The sequence below is a fragment of the Theobroma cacao genome, chromosome 5 (genome assembly GCF_000208745.1).
Source record: "Theobroma cacao cultivar B97-61/B2 chromosome 5, Criollo_cocoa_genome_V2, whole genome shotgun sequence".
In the NCBI taxonomy this organism is placed as follows: Eukaryota; Viridiplantae; Streptophyta; class Magnoliopsida; order Malvales; family Malvaceae; genus Theobroma; species Theobroma cacao.
In genome coordinates, this window is record NC_030854.1 from 32,702,085 (window position 1) to 32,726,689 (window position 24,605).

At 34.5% G+C, this 24,605-nt stretch overlaps 4 protein-coding genes and 1 long non-coding RNA gene across 6 annotated transcripts; 3 read left to right on the forward strand and 2 right to left on the reverse strand.

The window, feature by feature from the left end:
* Window positions 1,167-5,031, forward strand: LOC108662303 (zinc finger protein VAR3, chloroplastic). The gene is made up of 5 exons (XM_018121953.1): window positions 1,167-1,792; window positions 1,884-2,001; window positions 2,435-2,718; window positions 2,914-3,012; window positions 3,098-5,031. Exons 1-5 carry the CDS (start codon window positions 1,347-1,349, stop codon window positions 4,815-4,817), a joined length of 2,667 nt encoding a protein of 888 aa, XP_017977442.1. The 5' UTR covers window positions 1,167-1,346; the 3' UTR covers window positions 4,818-5,031.
* On the forward strand, window positions 7,574-10,064 carry LOC108662015 (dihydrolipoyllysine-residue acetyltransferase component of acetoin cleaving system-like). The gene is made up of 4 exons (XM_018121036.1): window positions 7,574-8,054; window positions 8,972-9,321; window positions 9,423-9,616; window positions 9,722-10,064. The coding sequence occupies exons 1-4, from the start codon at window positions 7,574-7,576 to the stop codon at window positions 10,062-10,064; spliced, it is 1,368 nt and encodes a 455-aa protein (XP_017976525.1).
* Window positions 14,155-16,035, forward strand: LOC108662016. The gene is made up of 4 exons (XM_018121037.1): window positions 14,155-14,587; window positions 14,662-15,011; window positions 15,339-15,538; window positions 15,714-16,035. The coding sequence occupies exons 1-4, from the start codon at window positions 14,155-14,157 to the stop codon at window positions 16,033-16,035; spliced, it is 1,305 nt and encodes a 434-aa protein (XP_017976526.1).
* On the reverse strand, window positions 19,845-21,597 carry LOC108661861. Its single transcript, XR_001927751.1, has 2 exons — window positions 21,083-21,597; window positions 19,845-20,247 (listed from the first exon to the last, which is right to left on the reverse strand). It is a non-coding gene; the product is annotated as an uncharacterized LOC108661861 (long non-coding RNA).
* LOC108661862 lies at window positions 21,619-23,822 on the reverse strand. Of its 2 annotated transcripts, XM_018120653.1 has the most exons (3): window positions 23,499-23,821; window positions 22,240-22,451; window positions 21,619-22,041 (listed from the first exon to the last, which is right to left on the reverse strand). In XM_018120653.1, exons 1-3 carry the CDS (start codon window positions 23,695-23,697, stop codon window positions 21,790-21,792), a joined length of 663 nt encoding a protein of 220 aa, XP_017976142.1. In that variant the 5' UTR covers window positions 23,698-23,821; the 3' UTR covers window positions 21,619-21,789. The 2 variants fall into 2 exon arrangements, with proteins under 2 accessions (XP_017976142.1, XP_017976141.1); XM_018120652.1 differs by having other exon boundaries at window positions 21,619-22,451; window positions 23,499-23,822.

Sequence of the window (24,605 nt, forward strand, 5' to 3'; positions counted from 1 at the left end):
ATGTGGATAATTTCAAGAGGTTAGGTTGTTAATTTTATCTAATAAAAATACAAAAATATCTTTAAGTGTGAATAAATAGGCCAAGTTTGAATTTAGTGTATTTTGATCATGTTATTAGGTAACTTGTGGAAACAAAAAATTATCGACAAGGTGCTAATTGAGAACAAAAAAAACATATTCATAGGAAGCTAATTGAGAAAAAAAAAATCATAGAATGTTATGTGAAAAAGGTAGAAACCATAAGTGATGTTGGTGAAATTTACACTTTATCAACATTACTATAATAATCATATATGCTAATTTGAGATATTTGAAGGTAATTTTATTGGACTAACATGGCAACATTGTGAGGAAAGGGATGGAAGAGAGTTTGTATTTGAGCGGGCTTATCATTTACGTCTCCTCCAGCAAGATAAAATGCTTGGCCTCAAATGTACCAAAACTTTTTATGAGACAAATTCATGTAAAGAGCAAAATGCATGAATTGGGCTTTTGTTATTTTGGATCCAGGATCGGCCCAAGTAGTGCTGTTGAGCACAACTTAAGTAAAGAAGCCCATTTGGTAAGACTTGGCCTGTTGGGCATTAATGCCATCTTTTTATTGGGCCGTAAAAATTCAATTAGGTTGGTACTGTAAATGTAATGGATCTTGTTCATTTGGCCCAAACATCCAATCTAATTGATTTATCACATTAGAATTGATAGTTTTATGATGTCAAAATAAAGGAATTTTTAGTATATATATCTGTTGTGATGATTTGAGTTTAGAATATCTAAAGCTCATATCACTTGGTAACATTTTATTTGTTCCTTTTCTTTTATGTCCAAGTTTCTTTTTCTTTTATATTATGATATTACTTTTTTTTACGCTTTTTTACTTTTTTTATTAAAAGTAATGGATCAGCAATTTATAAAAGAAATTAAAAAAATAATATAAAATTCATTATAATCAATTTTTTTTATATTCATGAAAGTCAAATAAAAATAAGAAATAAATAAGAGGACAAAAGTCTTAAAAGAGAAAAAGCATAGGAGATGATAATGCTAATTAATTGATTAAATTATGATATACATTTTTTAATATTCAAAAAAGGTTTCTGAGATTTTCTTCTGACACAAAAAAAAGAGAAAAAGAAAAAATTAATTTCCAAACATAAGAAAAAATCTTAATAGTGTTGGCTTCAGAGCCAGAGAAGCCAGAAGATAGTACCCTCGCCCTCTACCACTGTAAAATCCCATTTATCTCTCTAGGGTTTTAGGCCGATCACCGCCACCGTTTTCGGTTCTGTGCCACCACCACCACCACCATCCCTAATGAAAACTAGTGAATAATAAAATATAAAAAAATGGGCAGCAGCAGCAGGTTCCTAATGCTCCTTTCCCCCTCCTCCCCTTTCCTCCATCACCACCGCCCCCCTTCCTCTCTCCTCCGCCTCTCCCGCCACCGCATCCTCCTCTCCTTCCAACGCAACTACTTTTCTCCATCTTGCCCTTTGGCCCCCACTACTAAAAACAGAAAAAACTCATCTTTTCTCCTTCTCAAACATTCCCCCCGCCATTTTCTCACCCAATCCACCCCCGCAAATTTAGCTAACTCCTCCCTACGGGCTCCACCCCACCATCCGTGGCCCGAATTCTCCGCTCTCCTCGATAACCTCTCAACCGCCGGCTACTTCAATTCCCCCCATACTTACAACGAGTTTGCGTCGGCTGCTCCCGAGTTCCCGGAGGAGTTTCTAGGCGTGCTCAATGCGTGCTTGGGTTTCGCACATGATAGAACAGACATTTTAAGGTAAACAATAAACTTCAAAATTATCATTTTGTTTAAATTAATGTGATTTTCCTCGTTGTTTAGAGTTTTCTGTATTTCTTTCTATGGTCAGATTGCTTTCGAGGAAAGAAATTGAGGTGGTGGTGCAAAATGGGACCCCGTTTTTGTTCAAGGACGGAGAGGAGTCCGTGAGGAGGTTGACTCTGTTTCTTGCGAGTGGCGAAAGCAATGTAAGTGGTATTTGCTGTTTCATTTGTTTAAAACTTTAGCTGTTAATTGCTGTGTAAGGTTGCGTAATTTGGTGTTAAACTCTCTGCATATTGTAAACTTTAACATCCTCTCTAGATTCGGTAACTATAGCCAGAAGCTGATAACCAGGAAGCTAGAGCACATGTTTTATTTTTGGGATGGAAAAACCTGTTGAGGAATAGAAAATTTTCAACTAGAAATAAAGGGTTTAGTGTACGTGAAAGAGTTCCTAAGGGCTGACTTCTGCATCTTAGGACCTCCCGGAAATGTACTCTTTGAATAAATTCATTTTGAGATTAAATAAAAGTGAACTTAGAGATCTTTACTTCTTTGATGCTGTTCAGGTCAGTTTTAAAACTAGTATATATTGTTCAAGTTAATGTTCTTTGTTTCTAAGTGTTATTCAGTTTTTAGGTCAGGGATGTTGATAAAGCAAACATGGTTGATTTGATGAGGTATTTATTGAGTTATGCAAGCAATGTTACTGCATCCCTAGAGAGAAGCAATCTCTATAACAGAGAGCTTGTTGAATCATCTGTCCGACATTTGTTGGGTGAGTTGGCCAAATTGAGTGACAGTTCTGCGGTGTCAAACTATCCTGGATATGAACATACTCAACTCCCAGATAGAAATGGACAAATGCCGAGGTCTTTTGGGCAGAATGTTGAAATGAAAAGAGGTGACTGGGTTTGTCCAAGGTAGAATCGTCCATTTTCTATCATCTTAATAAGTAGTCTATAGTTTTTTCCCCTTTTTCTGTGCTCAGTTCATCATATTTTCCGTGTGGTATACTTGAATTGTGGCATACATTGAAATTTCATTCCATTTAATCATTGTGGACTTGTGTCATTATCTCTGATTAATAGCATTTTATTCTTACCTGCTTTGCACAGGTGTAATTTCATGAACTTTGCTAGAAATGTGAAATGCCTTGAGTGTGAGGAAGCACGGCCCAAGAGGCAATTGACCGGTGGAGAGTGGGAGTGCCCGCAGTGAGCATTGCTTTTCTTACTCTGTTTCTGTTCTCTCTCTCTTATTAAAACAATGAATTTTAATTATTCACTCCTTTTATACCAGATGTGATTTTTTTAATTATGGGAGGAATAAAGTATGCTTAAGATGTGATTGCAAGCGTCCTGGAGAAATCTCTCTTGATAATACCTACTCCAGGCTGGGTATGATATACAGCAATGGGAACTCCTCAAATAAGGCTGATCTCGATAGGAGATTAGCTGCCAATGAAGAGAAGGCACAACGATGGTTTAGTAAGGTTTCTCAGCTTGACAGTACTTCTGATATGAGCAGTGCCATAGCCGATGAAGATTTTCCTGAAATCATGCCTTTGAGAAAAGGTGTTAATAGATTTGTTGTAAGTACAAGGAAAACACCTTTGGAGAGGAGGTTGGCCAGTGCTCAGTACCGAAGAAACATGGATAATGATGGCATTCCAGAGCATAACAATTTTCAAACTGGGGGAGAAAATAAGACACTGGATGCAAAAGTTAACCGGAGTTTAGATGAGATTCTTGGTCGTTCATCTACCACTTCTGGTTCTAATGATGATAGTATCAATGGTGGAGCAGAAAATCCTGTGTCTACTTCTACTTCTACTGCTATGCAGGATGGGAATCCTAGAGGAACCAATTCTAATTATGTTCCATATGTGCCATTACCAGCAGATATGTTTGCTAAGAAACCTGAATCTTCAAAGATACAGGAGAGTCAGAAGGCTGTATCAAATGACCAACAGTCTGGTGTTTCAAATACAGTTGGACAAACAGATGCTGTTTCTAGGAGTGAGGAGTTGAGCAAGTCTCTAGAAAGTCAGCAACTCTCTGAGAATATAATGAATGAGAAGGAGAGCAGCGATAAAGAGCTAGAACAAGCTGAAAAATCTCAGAGATGGTTTAAGAAGGTTGCCGAGCTCCATAATGTTACGGATCTTGCCAATGCAATTCCTGATGAGGACTTTCCTGATATCATGCCAATGCGCAAAGGTGAGAATCGATTTGTAGTCAGCAGAAAGAAAGACCATTCTTTGGCTTCTCCTACTTACAAGAGGCGAGCAGCAATGGAGCAAGCTGGCAATACCAATTATGTTCCCTTTGTCCCCTTCCCACCTGGCTACTTTGCTAACAAGGATAAGCAGCAGCCTGAGGGAACAGATTCTAGTGCAAAAGTAACTGGTGAAACTTCAACCTCTGTGACACCAGAGAAGAATTCTGAGAAGTTATCTGAGGTGTCTGTTGCAGAGGTAAATCAAGAGACTCAAAGCTGGAGCTCAAAACTTTCTGGAGAGAACTTAAATGAGAGAAGGAGAGATGCAGCAACTAAGGCACAGACCAGTGGATATTCAAACCAGAATTCTATCAATCCCCAAACGAGTAACAATGATAATTTGAGTAGTGGAAACCCAACTAATGACAGCAGGAAAAGGACGACAAATTTGACAGGAAGTTCACCTCAACCATCTGGGGATCAGAATGTTAGGAGCACCTGGAGTGGAAAGAGTTTGGAAGGTTCAGCGGTGAAGGAACCAGATCCATTGGACATGTCGGAGGAGGCCAAAGCAGAGAGGTGGTTTCGCCGTGTTGCCCAGATAAAGGACATTTCAGAGCTTAGCCAGATCCCTGATGAAGATTTCCCGTCGATAATGCCTATGAGGAAAGGGGTGAATAGGTTTGTCGTTAGCAAGCGGAAAACACCACTGGAGAGGAGGTTGACATCCCAACAGTATCGGAGAAATCTTCCAACTGTGAACTCAGATCCGGGGAAAAAGGAAAGTGATGGAAGCTGAAGAAAGAAAACCAATTTTGGTAATATTATGATAATTTCTTTTTGGAACACCCAATCATGATGTTTGTTTGTTGGCTAATTTGTTTCACTTCATTACTAGAGAAGGAAAAAGAAACCTTCACCAATTTGGTGTACCATTCATCTTTTTGTGTGCATGGAAATTGAAAGATGCCATACTATTTTCTATGAGATGCAAGTTAGGACGTTTCTTTCTAGCAATTCACCAGCAAAATGATTAGCCTATTGTTTTAGAAAGTTTTAAATAATTCCAATTTAAAAGCAAAGAGATAATTATAATGATAATATATAAATAAAACAAACTTCATATGTAAAGGTTTAATGTGTTTTATTCGGATTATTTAAACTGCTATTTTATTGGACTATTTAATATTTTTTTAAAAAATATCACACTAGTCATATAATAAAAATAATCAAATTGGAATTTTTTTTGGGAGGGTCTCAATTTTTCTACTAAAATAGTTTTTCTTTTCTATACCTTTTATTATTTTTAAAAATAGTTATGTCTGTCTATTATTTAGAATTTCAAAAGATCTCCACACATTATCAATGGATTTCCATTATTCCTTACAAGAAAAAATTCTTGAATTATTATTTTTTATTATATTCAATCAAATCTTTATATTTTTATTTTAAATCAAATTAACTTTTATAATTAATAACTGACAAATTATTATTAATAAAAATATCACTTTTCACTTTATATCACGTGGCGTTAATATGATATATCGACATATTATAATAAAAAAATAAAAATTTTGTTGGCTACTGAACGTTGGCTTGCACTAGAGGCATGATTTACATATTTTTTTTCAAAAAAGAAAATTTGACGAATAATTTTGTTAAAATATCAATGTCAAGAGGGTTATCTTAGTATTTTTTATTTTCTTTGGAGTACTTGTATTATTGACGTTTCGAAACTAATATCATCCGGTTATCACTATCATCTAATCATTTGGTACATTTTTTTAAAGTGATCAAAATAGAGACAAATAGAAAAATATCATCAAAATCTAATCATTCCAATTTTTTTTAGCACTATGAGTGTTAGAATATTTCGGACTTTTGGACTAAACGGCGTAATTGTTAATGGAATGATGTCAAGAAAGGTGATCCCATTTATTTTTATTCAGTAGGAAAGGAGATAATTTAAACGATTAAAACATAAACTTAGATAACTCATATCCACGCATTTAATTAGTTATTTATTTTTGTAATAAGCAGAGGGTCTCACATTTTAATTTTAAAGCTAGATTCGTCGATTCATTTCTTGTATTTTAATCGTGTATTGTGTAAGCATAAAGTATTAATAATTATATAGATAAATACGAATATGACATGATTAATTAAATATGTCATGATCCCAATACGAATACAAATACGCTTATTAATATGTAATTCAACATAACACATTTAGCATGTTTATTAAACAAATAGGTTAAATTTTTTATACAATATAACACGATTTATATTTAAATGATTAATACAATTAAATAAAATACATATAATTAAAAATGATTTCATTATTCAAATTTAAAATTAATAATCTTAAGAATAATTGTAACCAAACAAAAATATCCGTGAAATATAATAAAGTCCATTGTCATTATCAACCATATAAAAAGAAATTACTATAATATAATATACCATATATATATATATATATATATATATGGCTTTAAACAAGTCATAATCAGGGCATAAATGTGTCATCAAGTAGGTATGTTTACACAACTAATAAAATGGATTATAAACGGATCATGTGTTATATAAATACATAATAAAATAATTAACTAAACATGTCTTAAATAGATTAAAACATGATTAAAAACACAAAATACAATTATTGTAACCAAATCGCTTAACACAGTTCTCATCAAAGTAGATATCACGGATCTCACATCAGTAAGAGATAAAAATAGTTTTGGGTATATAAATATAAACCTTCTACTACCTATCAGACATAATTTTTGAATTGAAAATGTGAGTCTGTGACAAGTGGTATTAGAGTAAATCCAAATCTTCATTGATATAGGATCCTTATGAGAGATAGAAGGGTCGAGATAGATCTAAACTAATATAAGAGTCTCTCTTCTATGAATAAAGAGCCAATGCAACGAGGACGTTGTACAATTGAATGGGATAGAATGTAATAAAAAATATGATGAGTCTTAAGTATATAAATATTTAAACATATCTTTTGAATCGAAAATGTGAATTATGCCCATTACCTTAGCTACATGTATATACATGTATTTACTTAATTGGTTGTTTTTCTCCCTAGCTATTGTCACATCAAATGTTTGTTTCTCTTGCAGTTGCATTGGTTGTGCTCGCCTTCAACGTGCAATATTATAGAAGAATATCCAAGCCCAAAATTTGTATATTGGATTGACTGAGGAATTAAGGGATCTTTACAAATCATGTATGAGTCATATCTGAATTTTTTTTATTGAGAAAAAAATTTGAATCTAAATATTTAAATAAGAAAATACATGTATGTATAAAGTCTTAATTAATTTATTTTTTAATTAATTCCAAATTGCAAATCATTATTAATGTTATTAATTTTTTTCTTTTTAAATATACACCTAAATTGTTTATTCACATTCTCTTCCATCTTGCCTTTTTAATTATCACTTATATTTACACTTATAATTGTCCTTCATCTCCAGCTAAAGACTTAATGTTCATTGGCTTGTCAACCTTGAGTTTTCACATACTCCCCGCTTCCTTTCCATGTCTACTTCAACTTTCCTAAGAAATTGGACAAGAAAGTGCACCAAAAACCTCCTCTCTGCCCCAAATTTTGTTGTGTTTTCATATCTCGACTTTCTTGACTCAGTTTTCTGTGTCATAAACAAATATCTTGATGAGTTCTTTGAAGGGAAGGCCACGCCATGTTACTGCATAACCAAGAGTGAGATCAATGGGAGCAATGGGAAAGGTAGTGCTTATAATGAGGAAATTGGGATGTCAGAGACTTTGCATGGGAGGAAAAAGAAATTGAAGGAATTAATTTCTTTGCTTCAATTTGTGGAAAAATTGTTGAAACAACAGAAAGGTGTTAAATCTGGGTATAGTTTCAGGAACCAAAAGAAGGCTGCTGTCCATAGTTTGGGACATAGGTGGTCTGATTGTGGATGTGATTCTTGCATCTCCTGGATGAAAACTGATGATCACAAGCTTTATGTTGTGGTGGAGGAGACTTCTTCACAAGGTAATTGCACGCTTCAGGTTGAGGATCATGTTTTTTTTCATTTAAATTAGCTTATATGTATTATCATTGTCACATGATTGGATTGAGAATTTTTCCTTATTTGTTTTGGAATATATATATTCTTTAATATTATTAAAATAGATATATAACTTATTTTGTTAAAGTTATTATACAATATTATTATTTGCTTAGACTACATTATCTAATTAAGGGTTATACTGTAATACTGTTAGTTAATTAGAGTTAAACTATGAATAAGATTAGAATTAATGAATATGCATAATTAAGATTTGTCAATACATAATTTAGATTTTTAAGTTATACAGTTTTATATTATATAAGAATTTTCCTTGTAACAAATACGATGCAACCAAATTAAAACCAATAATCTTGCAATTGATTTGTATCAATTTATTGTAATTAATATTTAAATTATTCTTTATTTTTTAATTAAGCATATGATAATTTGAACTGTTATGCTGTATTTTGTTTTTATTAGTAAACGTCAAATATTGCTTGAGCAACATGAACTTTCATCATAACTATTAATTAATTATCTATCTTACCGACCAAAATATATTTTAAAACACAATAATAAATACTCTAATTCAACCAAACGGGTGGTTGTTGGATTAATTCAATTTTTCTTCTTCTTTTTTTTCTTTTTAAAAAATTTCTTGTTTAATGACCTAAATTGTATATTTTATTAATGTATTAAAGTTTTACATCGGCTTCTGACTTTTCATTTTTATTTTCTCGAACTATTTTTTGTTTTGAAAGACTAATTTTCGAAATATATATCTAAATGCGATGATTATTTGGAAAAATAAATTATTCCAACCGTCAGATTATTTACAAAAATAAATGTTTATAAATAGTAATTATTAATTTTGACATAAATCCTTTTGTTTTAACAGGCGTTCGAAAGGATTCCGAGGGAAACCCATCGGAGAAGGTGATATTCATACATGGCATTCTCAGTTCTTCCTCGTTTTGGACAAAAACGGTTTTCCCAACGCTATCTGAATCAACGAACAGCAAGTACAGCTTGTTTGCGGTTGATCTTCTGGGATTTGGGCAAAGTCCAAAGCCAAGGGACTGTCTATACACCCTGAAAGACCATGTGGAATGGATTGAGAAATCTGTAATCTCTCCATTTCAATTCGATTCTTTCCACTTGGTTGCTCACTCTATGGGCTGTATAATTGCATTAGCCTTGGCTGCAAAGCACTCCAAATCTGTCAAATCCATTTCCCTTGTAGCCCCTGTGAGTACACAAATTATATATATATATATATAAGAATAATTATAGCAAATTAATCTATAACGAATATATATATTTTGGTTGTAATTTGGGTTCTGTTTCAGCCTTACTTTCCTTCAAAGGATGGAGTGGAATTCACAGTGATGAATTGCGTTACACCCAAAAGCCTGTGGCCGCCACAAGCGTTTCTGTCATCCATCATGGCTTGGTATGAACACTTGGGTCGATGTGTCTGTTTATTAATGTGCCGAAACCATAGGACCTGGGAGAGACTTATTAATGGACTCACTGGATTAAGGTAATAACTCAGAAGTTAGTTATTAATGTATAGGTTGGTCATGATGAGTTTTGACCCATTAATCAGATGCTCTAAGTCTGGTATTTTCTCTTTATTGCCTTTCAGGAATCTGGATTTCATGCTTTTAGACTTGACAAAGCACACCCATCATTCAGGCTGGCATACCTTGCACAATGTGCTGTTTAGGGGAGTAAAACTCATGGACAAAAACCTGGAAACCGTGATGCAATCAAGAACAAAAGTCCATGTAATTCTTGGGAACAGGGACAAATCTGTTCCACCGGAGTGTGGCAACAACATTAAGAAGAAATTCCCTGATGTGGAGGTTAACAACATTGCAAATGCTGGCCACCGCTCTGTCATCTTCACAAGAGAGAAAGATTTTGCTCAGAATTTGGTGCAGATTTGGGAAAATGCTGCATCTGATCAACATAATTATCAAGTTTGAAATTCAGGGGAAAAAGGAAAAACCTAGAATTTCCCAGAAGCATGAATGTACACTCAAGCCTCAAGCCTAAGTAGTTTTAAATGGTTGTACAATGAATTTGATGGAATATAGTTCATGTAAGTTCCAAAAAACCATATATATGTGAAACATAATAATTAATGTGTTCAATGGATCAAAGAAGAATTTGATCTGTTGCTTGTAAAAGACGGAAAGAAATAGCTCAGAAATTGCACATTACTTCTATGCTCCACGTCGAGGCTATTATCAACATGTACGTGGAGCTTGCAAACCCCACCCCGCCTACGTAACCCATCCATCAACTGACCTGAATCCAAGTTGCTATGAAATAAGAACAAAAGAACGAAAGATAGAGTCATTTAAGCTATAAAAACAATGAAAGAGCGATCGCAAGTGCCTAAAAACTGCTGAAAATCGAAGCTTTATATAAGGCGAACAGGCACCCTAGTATTATCAATATTTACATGCAAGTGGGCATGCAATGCATTGATGTATGGTGGCTGAAAAAAAGGCAAATGAACCCGGAAATGAAATACCAATAATCAAAACGAACAGGTACACATACAGTTGATTTCATGTTGATATTAATGTATTTATGTCCGATTCGTAGTGATAATTTGACAAAATTTGTTAATGCAAATAATAATAATAAAGAAGCAAATGAAGATTTACATGAAAACCTGTAACCATGCGAGGTGAGAATCTTGCCCACTTATGGTCGACACAGAACAATATTTACAAACCTTAGCTGGATACCCAATAGCAGCTTCTGAATGCCAGATCTAAGTGTCTCCCATGTCCTCAAGGTGCCATTTACTATCACACTTAAACCATCATGTGATGACGACTCAATCCCTCAGACACCACCATAAAATTTATCCGCAATTAATGAACCAGGGTTCAAATTTTCGTCATTTCGATCAGCCCTGCTCGCCAGCATAAGCTCCACAATTGCAGGAACACATTCGAAATCAGATCTTTGCTGGTGTTTGTTAGCACCTTGGAACATGTTGTGCAGATGAAATGCTTTTAAGGGGACAAGTATATCATTGAAACTACCGCTCACCCTTTCATGATCCCGGTTCTATGCAATGTGCTTGTATCCACAGCAAGTTATGCTTTAATGAACTTTCTCACCAATATATACTTCTGGACAGAACCTGCAAAGGCTTGTATGAATCAAATTGCAACTTGGTTTTTTGAAAATTTTTTTGCTGAATAAAGCTGGAGTAATGCAGTAAAATTAAGGAAATTTTCTTTATGGAAACCAAGTTTTCCTCTCTGTTCTCATCTATCATAAAAAGTTGTAGACTTCTACCAAATTCAAACATAACAGAAAACCAACCTAGTAACTTCTATAAAAGAAAAAATGAGACCAATAAATCAGGTTGAATGAAGAACAAAGTAGATTTAAGGAGGCTTTAACATCTATCATAAAGTGAGTCTGAAAACCTAATCGTTCTAAATAAAAGAGGAATCATTATCAATCTTTTCTGTTTAGATGTGATTGATCGCCTCATTGAATGTATTTTTCCTAACAAGATCATATGCTGGAATTAGGTTTATTAAAAAGTATAGATTTCTGTCTATGAAACAAATTTAGGTTACATGCGGGGAAAATATTAGCACCTACGATGCCTATTCCAAAAATAATACCAAATAATAATGTGCTATGTTATTTTTAATATTAATTAAAAAGTCTTAATTTAATATTTAATTTTGTTTCTCTTAATTTTTATTTCTTATTTTGTTTTTTATTTTTTAACGCAAACCCTTTATATTGAAAATCTTTCTAAATTCTCCCATACTTTTGACAGAGTTTTAGAAAATTTCTTCACTTAAAAATTTTCAAAAAAATTATCACTCATAACTTTTTTGAAATTCCATATCATTGGAGGATTTTCATAAATATATATTTTTAAACTCAAATTAAATGCCTATGATGCAAGCACAATAATATCATGTTATGATTTCTAATTTTGAAAATATTTTAATTATTATATCATTTATGTTTTAAGAATTAGAAATAAACCTGCTAGTAAAAAATAATTTTTTAGATTACCCCAACACTTTCGACAAGGTTCCATAGCTATTTTTGCTTTGAAAATTTTAAGGAAATTTTCTTTATGGAAATAAAGGTTTCCTCCTATTCTCATCTATTATAAAAAGTTGTAGACTTGTACCCAATTCAAACATAACTATATATTCATCTGAAATTTCAATCCAAGTGAGAGAGACAGAAGTATTTGACTTGTTGACTGCACTAAAGTTGCGATGTGTTTTGGCTCTAAATCCATGTTCTATTTTTCTTAAAATGCGAGTGGTAGCATTGTGCAAATGAATCTATTGATCAACAAGCGACAACACATGACAGTAGCATCATAGTTGTCCATTTGTTACAAATCCTACATCTATACATCTATACTGTGAACAGAATACTATAGAAATCAATGGAACTCCATCATCTTTCAACAGTTTAATTCATACTCATGCATGTTACAGGTCCAACAAAATTCACAAGGAGTCAGCTATCCCAATATCCCTGTGAAACCATTTCTCAAGGTTACATAAATGAACGCTAAACTTGTCTCTATAATAGATTCACTGACTAAAATAAACAAATCTTTTATCCTGGGACTTACAACTGAAATTTGCATCCAGCCCAGATTCTAGGGCAATTATTGTGGTGAGGGTTGCTTTGGTACATTAAACAAAACTACTCTACATATTTGTATAAAATACTTTCCTGCAAGCATTTGGACATAATATACATAGTTACATACCGAGCAAGCAACACAGGAAAGCCTAACATTAGGGGCAGTTAAATGAGTCAGATTCTGCTGTCTTCACAGTATTGTTCCTTAAAATGGTTGTGGCATTTTACGAGGTCCATAGTGGAGTCAGGGCTGCATTTATATTTGTGTTTCTAAATACGTCCCACATTAAAATTTAGACATTTAACTATTTGGACATTTATTATTTATTAAAAGCTTCAGATTTATAACTTAAAAAAAAAGTAAATGACTTAGATAATTTCCCAAAACCGGACAAATACAGCCCTTTACCCTATTTTCAAATGCCAACACATGAAGCATGGATCTTTATGGAGATTTTATTTAATTTATTTAAAATACAAAATCTTGAATTGAATTGAATTGATTAGGCATATTCAAATATAATATATACACACATTACTTATTAATTTTTTATTAAAAAAATCAAATCCAATAAATTGATAATTCTTATGTTCAATCTTTATATGAAACACTCGGGAATAAAATCTTGAATATATTAAACCAATGGAAAAGAGAATATTTTTAAAATTGCATAAGAAGAAAATTAGATCCAAACAAAATTCGAAATATTTTTAATTATTATCATAAATAAATCTAGATGTAAAGCATGGAGCAAATAAAATACAATATAAAAATTTAAAACATAATTGTTTTAAGATAAAATAAAATATTCAAACTAGTTAAAATTATGTAAATGTTATATATATCTATATATATGTATATAAATCAATTCATTAAGCCAACAAGATCTATTAAATTGTTCGCTTCACTTAACAACTGTCCCACAAGTTTCATGCTGCCGTTTAATGATTTAATTATTTCTAAAATCGATAGACAAAAAATATATAACAAATAAATCTATATATATTTATAAACAATATGGAGTATTATTGGAAATAAATATAAATATATATATATATCATTTTAGTTTTATTATTCATTTTACTTGCTTAGTTTCGATATTATAGCATCCTCCATGAATGAGAAAAATGTAGTCATCAAACGGCACAAGAGTNATTTATACGACTTCCATTTCCAATAGTATAAAAGGATGAATTTTCCCAAGATTCTGGAAACTCTTTCGACTCCATATTCTCCATAGCTAGGACGTGGCTTCAACATTCATCACTTATCTTCGGGTTGTCCGAAACCATTTTTACTTCTTGTCTTTCGACTTTTATATATGTTCTTCCTGTCCAATCCTCAAAATCCGCAAAGTTTTTTCAGTTGTCCACTTGTCTTACCACTTTCCTTCATTTAAGATCTTTTTTCCATCCATGTCGATTGCAAATTCAGTCGGAAAAGGGACAAGGAAATGTGGCACAGTCCTCCTTGATGCCGTTACTTTTTTTGTCTTTCTTTTCCTCGACCTTCTTGATGCTATTCTTTGTGTGGTATACAAGTTTCTTGATGAGTTGTTTGAAGGTAAAGCCTCACCATGTTACTGTGTAAACAAGGGAGAGCAAAGTGGAGATTGTGGTGATGGAGAGAGGGATTTGTCAGAGACTTTGTATGGGAGGAAAAATGTATTCAGGGAAATGGGGTTTCTTGGTTTTGCAAGAAAATGGGAACATAGAAAGAAAAGAGATGGTTTTGTTGGTGGAGGAAGGTTGGTGAATAGGTGGTCTGATTGTGGATGTGAGTCTTGCGTTTCTTGGATGAAGAATGGTTGTCAGAAGCTTCATGTTGTTGTGAAAGAGCCACCACAAGGTAAATTTTAGGCAATGCATTCGGTTTTTTTTTTTTAAATCATTAATTTTGATGCCAGTCTTTTGGTTTGACAGTGGAAAGTGATGATTCAAGAGGAGAGTCAGCTGAAAATGTGATATTTTTACATGGGTACCTTTCTTCTTCCTCGTTATGGACAGATACAGTTTTTAAGAATCTATCTGGACCGGTAAAGGGTCACTACAGACTTTTTGCTGTTGACCTTTTGGGATTTGGAAGAAGTCCAAAGCCAAGTGACAGTATGTATACTTTGAATGACCATGTAGAAATGATAGAAAAATCTTTAATCTCTCCATTTCAGTTGAATTCTTTCCATTTGGTAGCACATTCCATGGGTTGCATAGTTGCTGTGGCCCTAGCTGCAAAGTACTCAAAGTTTGTCAAATCAGTCACTCTTGTTGCACCTGTGAGTAGATGACATTAGCATTTAATTATTCAGTAGAAGTTAATAATCAGCCTTTTCCCGTACAAAATTTTCTACAACACCCAAGTCAATGTCAAAAAATGTTTCTGAAACATGTTAATTGCCAATAGCAGAACTAAGACAATAGCCAAGTGGTATTGAGTATTCGACTAATATGACTTCCATTGATTATTCAATCAACCAGTGTGTTTTTGTTCACTATGTTTGGATTTAATTGAAGTCACTTGAACCTCCCTTTTCTTAATTCTCTCTGTTTCATCTGTTTCCATTTATCTCACATTGAACATGTTCTGTGCATTCTAAATCTAGCCCTACTTCCCCTCTGCAAAAGATGGAACAAGTACTTTAATGGTGCTTGAAACACTTGCTGGGAAAAGACTGTGGCCACCATTAGCATTTGTTCAATCGGTTATGTCATGGTATGAGCATGTGGGCAGATGTTTTTGCTTCCTCTGTTGCCGGAACCATAGGATGTGGGAGAGGATTCTGAAGCTATTGACTCAAAGAAGGTAACAAATGAATCACTCTTTGTTGATCAATACACTCACAATTATATAGAAATGTACGCAGGCACACACGTATATGGATATGTACATTCAGCACAACAATTATGATAACTGCATGTTTTTGCACTGTTGGGGGCATCAATGACAAGCTTCTGCCTCATTAATTTTACCTTTCCAGAGAACTCGACTTCATGGCAGTAGACTTCACTAGGCATACCCATCATTCTGCTTGGCATAGCATGCATAATGTCATATGTGGAGGAGCAAAGTATATGCATGACTATCTGGAAATCTTGAATAGATCAAGAGCCAAGGTTCGTATCATCCATGGTGATCAGGACCCGGTTGTCCCATTGGACTGCAGCGTCAACATCAAGATGAACTTCCCAGCTGTAGAACTTAACATTATTCAGAATGCTGATCATGCCACCATAATCCTCGGCAGAAAGAAAGATTTTACTGAGAATTTAGAATGTATATGGGCATCATCCCAGATGTGACTATGATAGAATTGTATCATTTAGGAGGTGATATGTACCAATAAATCAGGCTGAATGAAGAGCAAAGGAGAACTAAGAAAGGCCCTCACACCAATCCCATTTAAGCTGTCTAGTTACATGAAAACACAGAGCTGCATTCTATCGGAGCACCAATTATGTTCAGAACATTTTCCAGTTCTTCTCGCTGCTTTGCCTCTGTTGCTTTGTTTCCTGTTCTTGGATCTTTGTTTTTGATTGTTGGGAGTTCCATTGGTTTGTTGGAACCTCCCTCCTATTCTTATCAATAAAACTGCAATTCAAATAAAAAATTATGTTGAGAACATTTTTTATGTGTCATTCCTGATGAATTCATGATGTTTTCCCATTTCCTTAAGGTTAAAAGAGAATTAGATTAAGAGGTCTTAACCTTGTTTATAATAATAATTAACATCATGCAAGCTGATTGATGGTATTCTTTGAGAGATTTTGACATGAAAAAAACCACAAAGGAAATCCAAATTTATCTCCATGTAGTTTCGTGGCATTTCCCCGTATAGCTCTCTAATCTTAATTGGTCTTAGTTCAGCCATTCTTCATAGCATTATAATTGGAAACTGAGGGATGCTTTTTATAACAAGACTTCAATGAAGCCAGATTCTGGACAGGCATCAGATTATGATTTCATCTTGGAGCATTGTTTGCATACGTCCTGAAGCTACAAGTTTCTAATTGGTTCAAGAAGTAAGCAATGAAAATGGGGAATAAATTGTTAAATTGCTGACATTCATTATCGGACAAACAATTTGTCACAGTCCAAAGGGTCTTGTTATAAATCCATCCAAATTTCGTCATTTCAATGATCCTCTTTTTCTGAAACCACCTGCGGACAAAATCGTTGGCTTTTTGGTTGTTGGGTTTCAACTTTAAAGGGATTTTCCTCTTTAATTAATAATTAAAAAAGCTTATTTAAAGAAAAATTAATGCAGAGTGTGACATTTTGGTCACTTGCTGAAAAGTTTTTGGTTTCTGCCCTTTTGATAAATCTTTTCCAGTAGCCATCAAAAGGTAGAATTTCCTTAACCATTCAACTATTTGGACATTTATCTTAACTGTAACTAGAAAGTAGCTTTTAAATAATTGGTGGAAAAAAGTCATTAGAGAAAAATGATATATTTATATGAAGAGTTTGTGTTGTTCATAGTTTAGGAAGAATGGTACTTTGAGGTATATTTTATTGCAATGGTACAATTATTTTATGATTGTTGTATTATTTTATCGAAATCTTAATATGTTATTATTATATCATAAATTTTAGTTTTTGTAGGTTGTTATCAACGGTGAAATGATGGAGTACTGGGCAATTTCAATTGCAAGTAAGTCATATGATATTTATACTCATTGCAATTTAATTAGTAAATAACAAGTGTTAATTTTTTTTTTTAAACCTATATGTTTCCCTTCCTTCTCTCTCTCTCTCTCTTCTCTCTCTCTCTCTCTCTCTCTCAATGCTTGCTTTTCGTCCCCAACATGCTTATATAGCTTGGGCATCCTCGACCAACACTTGAAAAGGTAACCAAAGAACAAGGTCTGGGGCCTAAGAGCTTAAAGCTAGTCGTCATCATAATAAAACTAAAAAAAGTACTTGTCCTAGTTGGAAAGGGGTGTTCAAATGAGACCAGAAACCTGCAATTAAGTGGGGCTGGATTGACACAGTTTGACCCACTTCGAGCTATGGAATCCATCAATGCGTTCAAAGGACAAAGAATTTAACCCAATAAATACTTCTTCTTTTCTTTTTTGTTTTTCTTAATTTTTACTCACGCCTTCATATCGTTTTACACGCCATCGATTTGTAAGCTTCCGCTTCACAATCACCCTTTAGCCTTTGGTGGACTCATTCGTCTATTAATTTATCAAGTTTGGAAATCAATGAATCAGAACGTGGTTGGTCAAACCCATGCTACACCTCAGACTTGACGTTATAAATTGCTACTACTGTCATGGATAACCTAATTTATGTGGCAAATATTTAATTAATTACAGACCAAAAAAAGAGTAATTATTAGCTGGTTAATACCTAATATTATGATGCATATTATAAAAGTGAATCAAAAAAAGGAAAAAGTCATATCATATTTTCGGATGATTGGGATTGCGAGTCATTAAGGATTCATATTTATTATTTTCCTAAAATCCATCCTTTCCTAATACATTTAGAATTAGGGTGTAATTGGGGCTTCATGGTGATATATAAATTTATAACGAATGCGCCCTTTAAACCCTCATAACAAAAGGCGTTAGCAGTCAACAGAGGAGGGCGTCGGCGTAGTGGTTTCTGCTCAGTAAGTCACCCAACGATGGAGGGTGAGGAAATAAATAAAACCGAAGAGAAGAAAACCTACTGTCTTTGTCGTCTCCCCGTGGATGTTCTGGAAATTATATTGAGGTATTTATCAGTCCTTGATTACATAAAATTCCGTGCTGTTTCCAAGTGTTGGCGGCTGGCCTTCTCCACTTGTGCTTCTTCTTCTTCTATTATGTTACAACAACGTCCAGAAAGAGAGCTTCCATGGTTTGTGGTCTTGAAGACAAAGCCAGTAGGGAGGAAACATAGGGGCTGCCCGGTGTTGCACACAGCGGGCTTGCTGGGGAACCTGTGTTCTGGGGTTGCATACAACACGGACATGCCAGAACTATGCGGAACACGAATCCTGTTGTCCAAGTACGGGTGGCTGCTTCTTTTTAAAGGCAATGATAATTCTTGCTCCTCCTCGTCACTTTATTTCTTCAACCCATTCTCCAAGGCCAAAATTGTGCTTCCCTCGAGGGACGTAACCAAATTATGTAGCCCTCTATTTGACATATCTGCTCCACCTACATCCCCAGATTGCATGGTTTTCATCGCATATTGGGTCCAATGGAAACGTGTTATGATTGATCTGTGCAGAAAAGGAGAATCTAATTGGACTAGTTATGGAGGTGGGCCTGGGGGGCCGATTATTAATGCAGTCTTTGCTAAGGGAATATGGTATTACTTGCATTCCGATGGACGACTTAGCACATTCGATGTTCATCACAACTGCATCTTTGTTCCTCTTATAGAAGGCCTTGATTTTAGCTTTTACACTTTCTCTAGACTGGTTTCGTATGCTGTCAAGCGTGGAGAACAAGTTCTTCTTCGCATTCATGCTTGTTGTGGGTGTTACGAAATTGCATTATCTTCTCCTCATTTTTTGGTGGCGACAACAATAAATCGTGGCCCCGAGGATCCAGAATATTTGTTCCTCACAGATGCTGAGAAGGCTATTGAACATGAAAGAGAAGTGATATGTGTTGATTCTTTTAATCCGGATGCATGGTGTCTAGTTTATCCTTCTGCTGACACTTTTGAGTGTAGGTGGCATCAATTTATAAGCAATCGCATACCGCATTATGATTTGAGGGAAATAAGCTGTCATGTAAGAAATAAGTGCTCCACATTTTTGATGTGGTTTGAGCCTGTTTGGGTTGAACCCTCTCCTAACTTGACTTGGACTTGATTGCTCTGAAACAAATTAAGGGAAAGCACCCAGTGATTGGCTAACATACAAAGTGTCAAACCAGCAATTCTGTGAGCCACACCTTTCCTTTCCTACTTTAATGTTTGTATCCCATTTGAAATATTGGAGTAATAGCTTGCTTCTAGTTAACACTTTGTGACAAATTATGCATGCACTAACTAAAAGCAATATATATGAGTTAGAAAGCTGGACATCTCCAATTTCAAAGAATGAATTTTTTAAATTTCATCAACAGAGTCAGATTATTTTTTGTAGGAGCAAGACAGAATGCTACATTTACCAGGTTGCACCTGGGATGAAACTTTGCTATTGCAACATATATCTCTGTAACATTCCATCACAACCTTAACTACTCTACACATATTACAAGTTGCAATCAGTAAAGCATATAAACTTTCCTTTGCTATCAGTAAAACATTTTAGACATAAGGGAGTATTGCTAAAAACCCATATCAGTATAACAACCCAGAACGTATATGCTGGTGAACAACAAAAAAATACCTAACAGCCCCCAAATGCTTGCTGACACTGCTGCTCTTACACAATATTACAAAAAGAACTGAACCTGTAAACAACATTATACCAAATCAAAATCCATCACCTCTTTGCTGCTGCTGCTGTTTTGATCAACTACCATCAGCATGTCACTCTCTCTTGATACCCCATCTTTAGCCTAATTTTGATCAGTAAGAAAACCAAGTCAGTCAAAAACATACATTGGGCATCAACTAATCCTAAGACTTGAAGATTAAAAAAAAAAACCAAATAAAATAATACGGATTTGGACTCTCCCAGTTACGGTAGCAAAAATAACAGTCATAAAATTTCATCAAAGTATTTTATGCACCAAGATGAGGTTACCATTCTGAGAATGGACTAAATATGTACTACAACTCTGTCTTTTAGATGTGTCTTTGTACAGGCAGAGCAATGCTGTAAATGCTTCAGTCATATGCATGAATGAATGTGAAGCCAGGTTTTACAGATATAAGCGTCATGCTAACAAAAACGGGATTAGGATTAAAAATGCATTAACAAAGGCATAATAAATTGTTTTGGGACTAAATAATTCATACAACCAAGGGGAAAGCAGGAAAATCTACTAGCAAGCAATAGAACACAATTAGCTAGCTACCTACTTTGAGTGCAAACCAGATCATCCGAGTAAAAGAAACATCAAAATTGCCAGAGTGAGTGCAGGGAAAAAAAAAACTTACAAAGTTACAACAAAAGTAAGTATTAAGGACTCAACCAGTGTTCTTTATTGAAGTTCAGATTACAATACTGAAGACGGGAGTATGTCCTTAGCTGAAGAAGAGTAATGCTTCAGCCACATCCACAAATATTTACATGCATAAAGAACAAATCTTACAGTAGCTACATGTGAAAGTTACAGTAGCTAAGGCATACTTTGCAGAGCACAATTGCATTCAATCAGAGGGAAGACAAGAAAATCTCCTAGCTAGAAAAGAAAATAATTGCTGCTTATATCACAAACTAGATCTTACCATATCAATGTGGCTGTCCGGGACCAGACTTTGGAACGGGAAAAGGAGAATTGGGGTTGACATTCATCTTGTACTCTTTATTTAACCAATCAATGCTTTCTGAAATCTTTGGGTAGCTTCTATTTTCTTCAAGTTTTCGTAGTGTTATGGCCCTTGTATTCCTGCTTCGAACATAATCCGGCCTGCATTGTATCATCCTTTCAATAGTTCCCCCAGCTGCAGTATTCTTTCCAACCCAATAAAGGATGAACACAAAAACTTCTCAATCTCCCTTCTGAGTACCAGTGATCGTTCAGTAAGGCAAAGCCTTGAAATATTCTCGAGTACAAACAAAGCACCAGTGATTTTCACCGTGTTGAGTCCACGTAACATACGATTCAATTCAACTGCTAAATCCTGCCAAACGCCAGTTGGAGCTGTTAGACAAGCAATTTCTGAGATGATTTTTCCACTTCCTTGGTGAAATTGGCAAAAGGAGAGGCTGGCTATTAGTGTATACGTGACAACATGTTGCATGGCACTCCGCTATAGTGCCATGCAACATGTTGTCACGTATACACTAATAGCCAGCCTCTCCTTTTGCCAATTTCACCAAGGAAGTGGAAAAATCATCTCAGAAATTGCTTGTCTAACAGCTCCAACTGGCGTTTGGCAGGATTTAGCAGTTGAATTGAATCGTATGTTACGTGGACTCAACACGGTGAAAATCACTGGTGCTTTGTTTGTACTCGAGAATATTTCAAGGCTTTATAGCCAGCAACCTCCAACTTTTGCCATTCTTTTGCAAATTCTTCTCTATTTAAGTTTTTCAGTTCGTCCAAAATCACCTGATCCATGGCTGAACAATTCTCAAAAATCCCCAAAATGACCAGATGGAAAAGCAAACTGCTCTGATGTTTAAGAACTGACAAAGTTCTCTTATCGTCAGCATCACAATGATCTTTTTTAATGATTTTCTCCAGCCATTCAACCATGTCATCATATAGTTGCATTTCTCTCCAGCAATATGCCACGGATTTTGGCACAAGCAGTTTATAATGGCCAAGTAAATTGAAATTAGAATGTACGATAATGCTCAAACAGTCAAGCATTTGATCTGTTTCATTTATCTTTCCCTCCATCAAGATAAGGTCTAATTTAGGCATTAATTGACTTACTTGTGCCTCTGTAAGTTGAGGTTGAGAGGCCAACATTAGAATTCTTTGAAGGACCATCAAACCTTCGCTGTCTAATGATATCATCAATGATTTGAGAATGTCATCGAAGTCGATTCTAGAAATTTCAACCATGTCACTGAACTTCTGAATCAGCTTTCCGAATCCTTGTTTCCTTTGCTCCACATCTTCAGTCTGGATGATTGATAAAAGTCCTAATAGTTGACAAAAAGGGAGGACAAAAGTAATTCTCATAAATAAGCAAACTATCAAAATCAGTGTAAGTAATGTGTACTTAATTGCTACTTAAATCAGAATTAATCTCATTTAGGAACAAAAGGCATTACAAAATGAAGCTAAAATAAAGGGAAAAAATACAAAAAATTTGCATAATTAATTGTTAATCAATATCTAATAATATTTTTATAAAAAAAAATCCAAACCTAGTGTTAAAAATAAAGTCACATTTCAAAGTCACAGAAACAGTATTCTGATCTAATAATTTTTATTTTTTTTTAGAAAAACAAATTCTTCAAGTAAATTGGTGAACAAAAGGCAAACAGTTAGAGACCTAAAAAGTATACTCTTTACATCTCTTCATCGAGCAATGCCACTTGATTTGAGGGGCCAGCCTCAACACATAAGGAATTGGGACGAAAAACTCCAATTCCGGATTCTAGAGAAAACTATCACCATCCTGCATCTATGTTTCTTTTGTCCTCGCTAGAAGATGAAACCTAAGAAAAACCTACGACTTATTTCGCTTCAAACCCCTATACATGTCAGTTGGGGTAATCTTCTTCCCTTGGGCGGGTGGACGGTGATATAATCCGGTAGCAATTTACTAGGTAGTTGATTACTCTTGCGATCCCATCATCCCAATAATCAAGTATATATGATCTTCACCCAGGACACTCTGATGAAATCATTCAACCATCCTTAAAGTTCATGCTTCATGGACTTACAAGCTTAATTTCCACTAACAATAACCTCATATTCCTTTGCCCTATTCTACTCTTCTCAATAAATCTTTCGGGCGGCCAAGATGTGACAAAGATTGTCCGAAAATTAAATGTAAAAAGTAAGCCAAAATCATAAAATTACATACAATTTAATTGCTAATTTCAAGATAATCAAGATACAAAGAAAATATAAAGAAAAAAATACAAAGAAAATCTAAAAAATAAGTGAATTTTGCATAGTAATTTATCATTATAATAATCACATTTGCAACAGAGAGATAAAATGGTTTTTTATTAAACCTTTGAAGTCATTATCATCAGAGCTGGAACTTCTCCATCCCAATCTTGCAGGCGAATGTAGAACTTCCTCGTTCTCCTCCAGTTCATCTTCAACACCTTCCAGCTCCATTTCCAGAATATCTTTAGCATGTTTCTTTTCCATTTGCTTTATTTCCCTTTCAATTTGCTTTATTTTCCTCTTTCTCCGTGTCCTGTCCATCTTCCTCAATCTCCGTTTTTAGATTTCTCTGTTTTTGTTTTCTACTTGTTTTAATGCTGTTTGGCAACTTGATTTATACACCTACTGCTTCCGTCACAGGTAAATTGGTAATTTTATTTTGCAATTCAGATCGGATATTCTATCCTCACACGGTTGTCATGTTTTTTTTTCTGATGACCGTCTGTGCTTATGGCTGAGGGCATTCCAATACCAGCTGTTACCCTAACTTTATTTCTCCCACATATACCAGAAATCAGTTATTCCTCTGAAATATTTTTTGAGTTTTGAATCGTGCCGCCATTTCTTTTCTTTGGTTTTTTCTTTTCGACGTCGTTTTATCCTTTTCCATTGCGGTTTGGGCCTTTTTGGTATTTTACTCATTTCGCTTCGTTCTGCGTCTAAGCGACTTCCATCTCCACGTCTTTTTGATGTTGCTTGTATCTATTCTATCGTTATAAAGGGGAAGGCCAAAAAAGATATGAGGTTCCCAAAAAGTTTTTCTCAATAGAGTATATTCTATATAGTAAAGACATTTATTTACAAACTATATTTACTAATATATATATATATATATATATATATCGTTTTGTACAAGAAAAAGCTGATTTCCCTCCAAAAGGAGTGGGCAGGGCTAGAAAAGTATTAATAAATTTGGCAAGCAGTAATAATTGTTGCATTTTACTTTGTGGCTTTATGGCAGCTGAATTCCAAATGATAGGTTTAATACTACTTCATAATTAGACTACGAAAGAACGTAACTAAGCAATCAATCAATTAGTCCCGATTATTTTGTTAATTATGGACTCTCCACAATCTAGTATCCACTTCCAGGCTTCCATTAACCTACTCTTTTTTTTTTCTTCCTTTTATTTGAAATCAATCATTAACTTATTTCATGTATGAAAAAA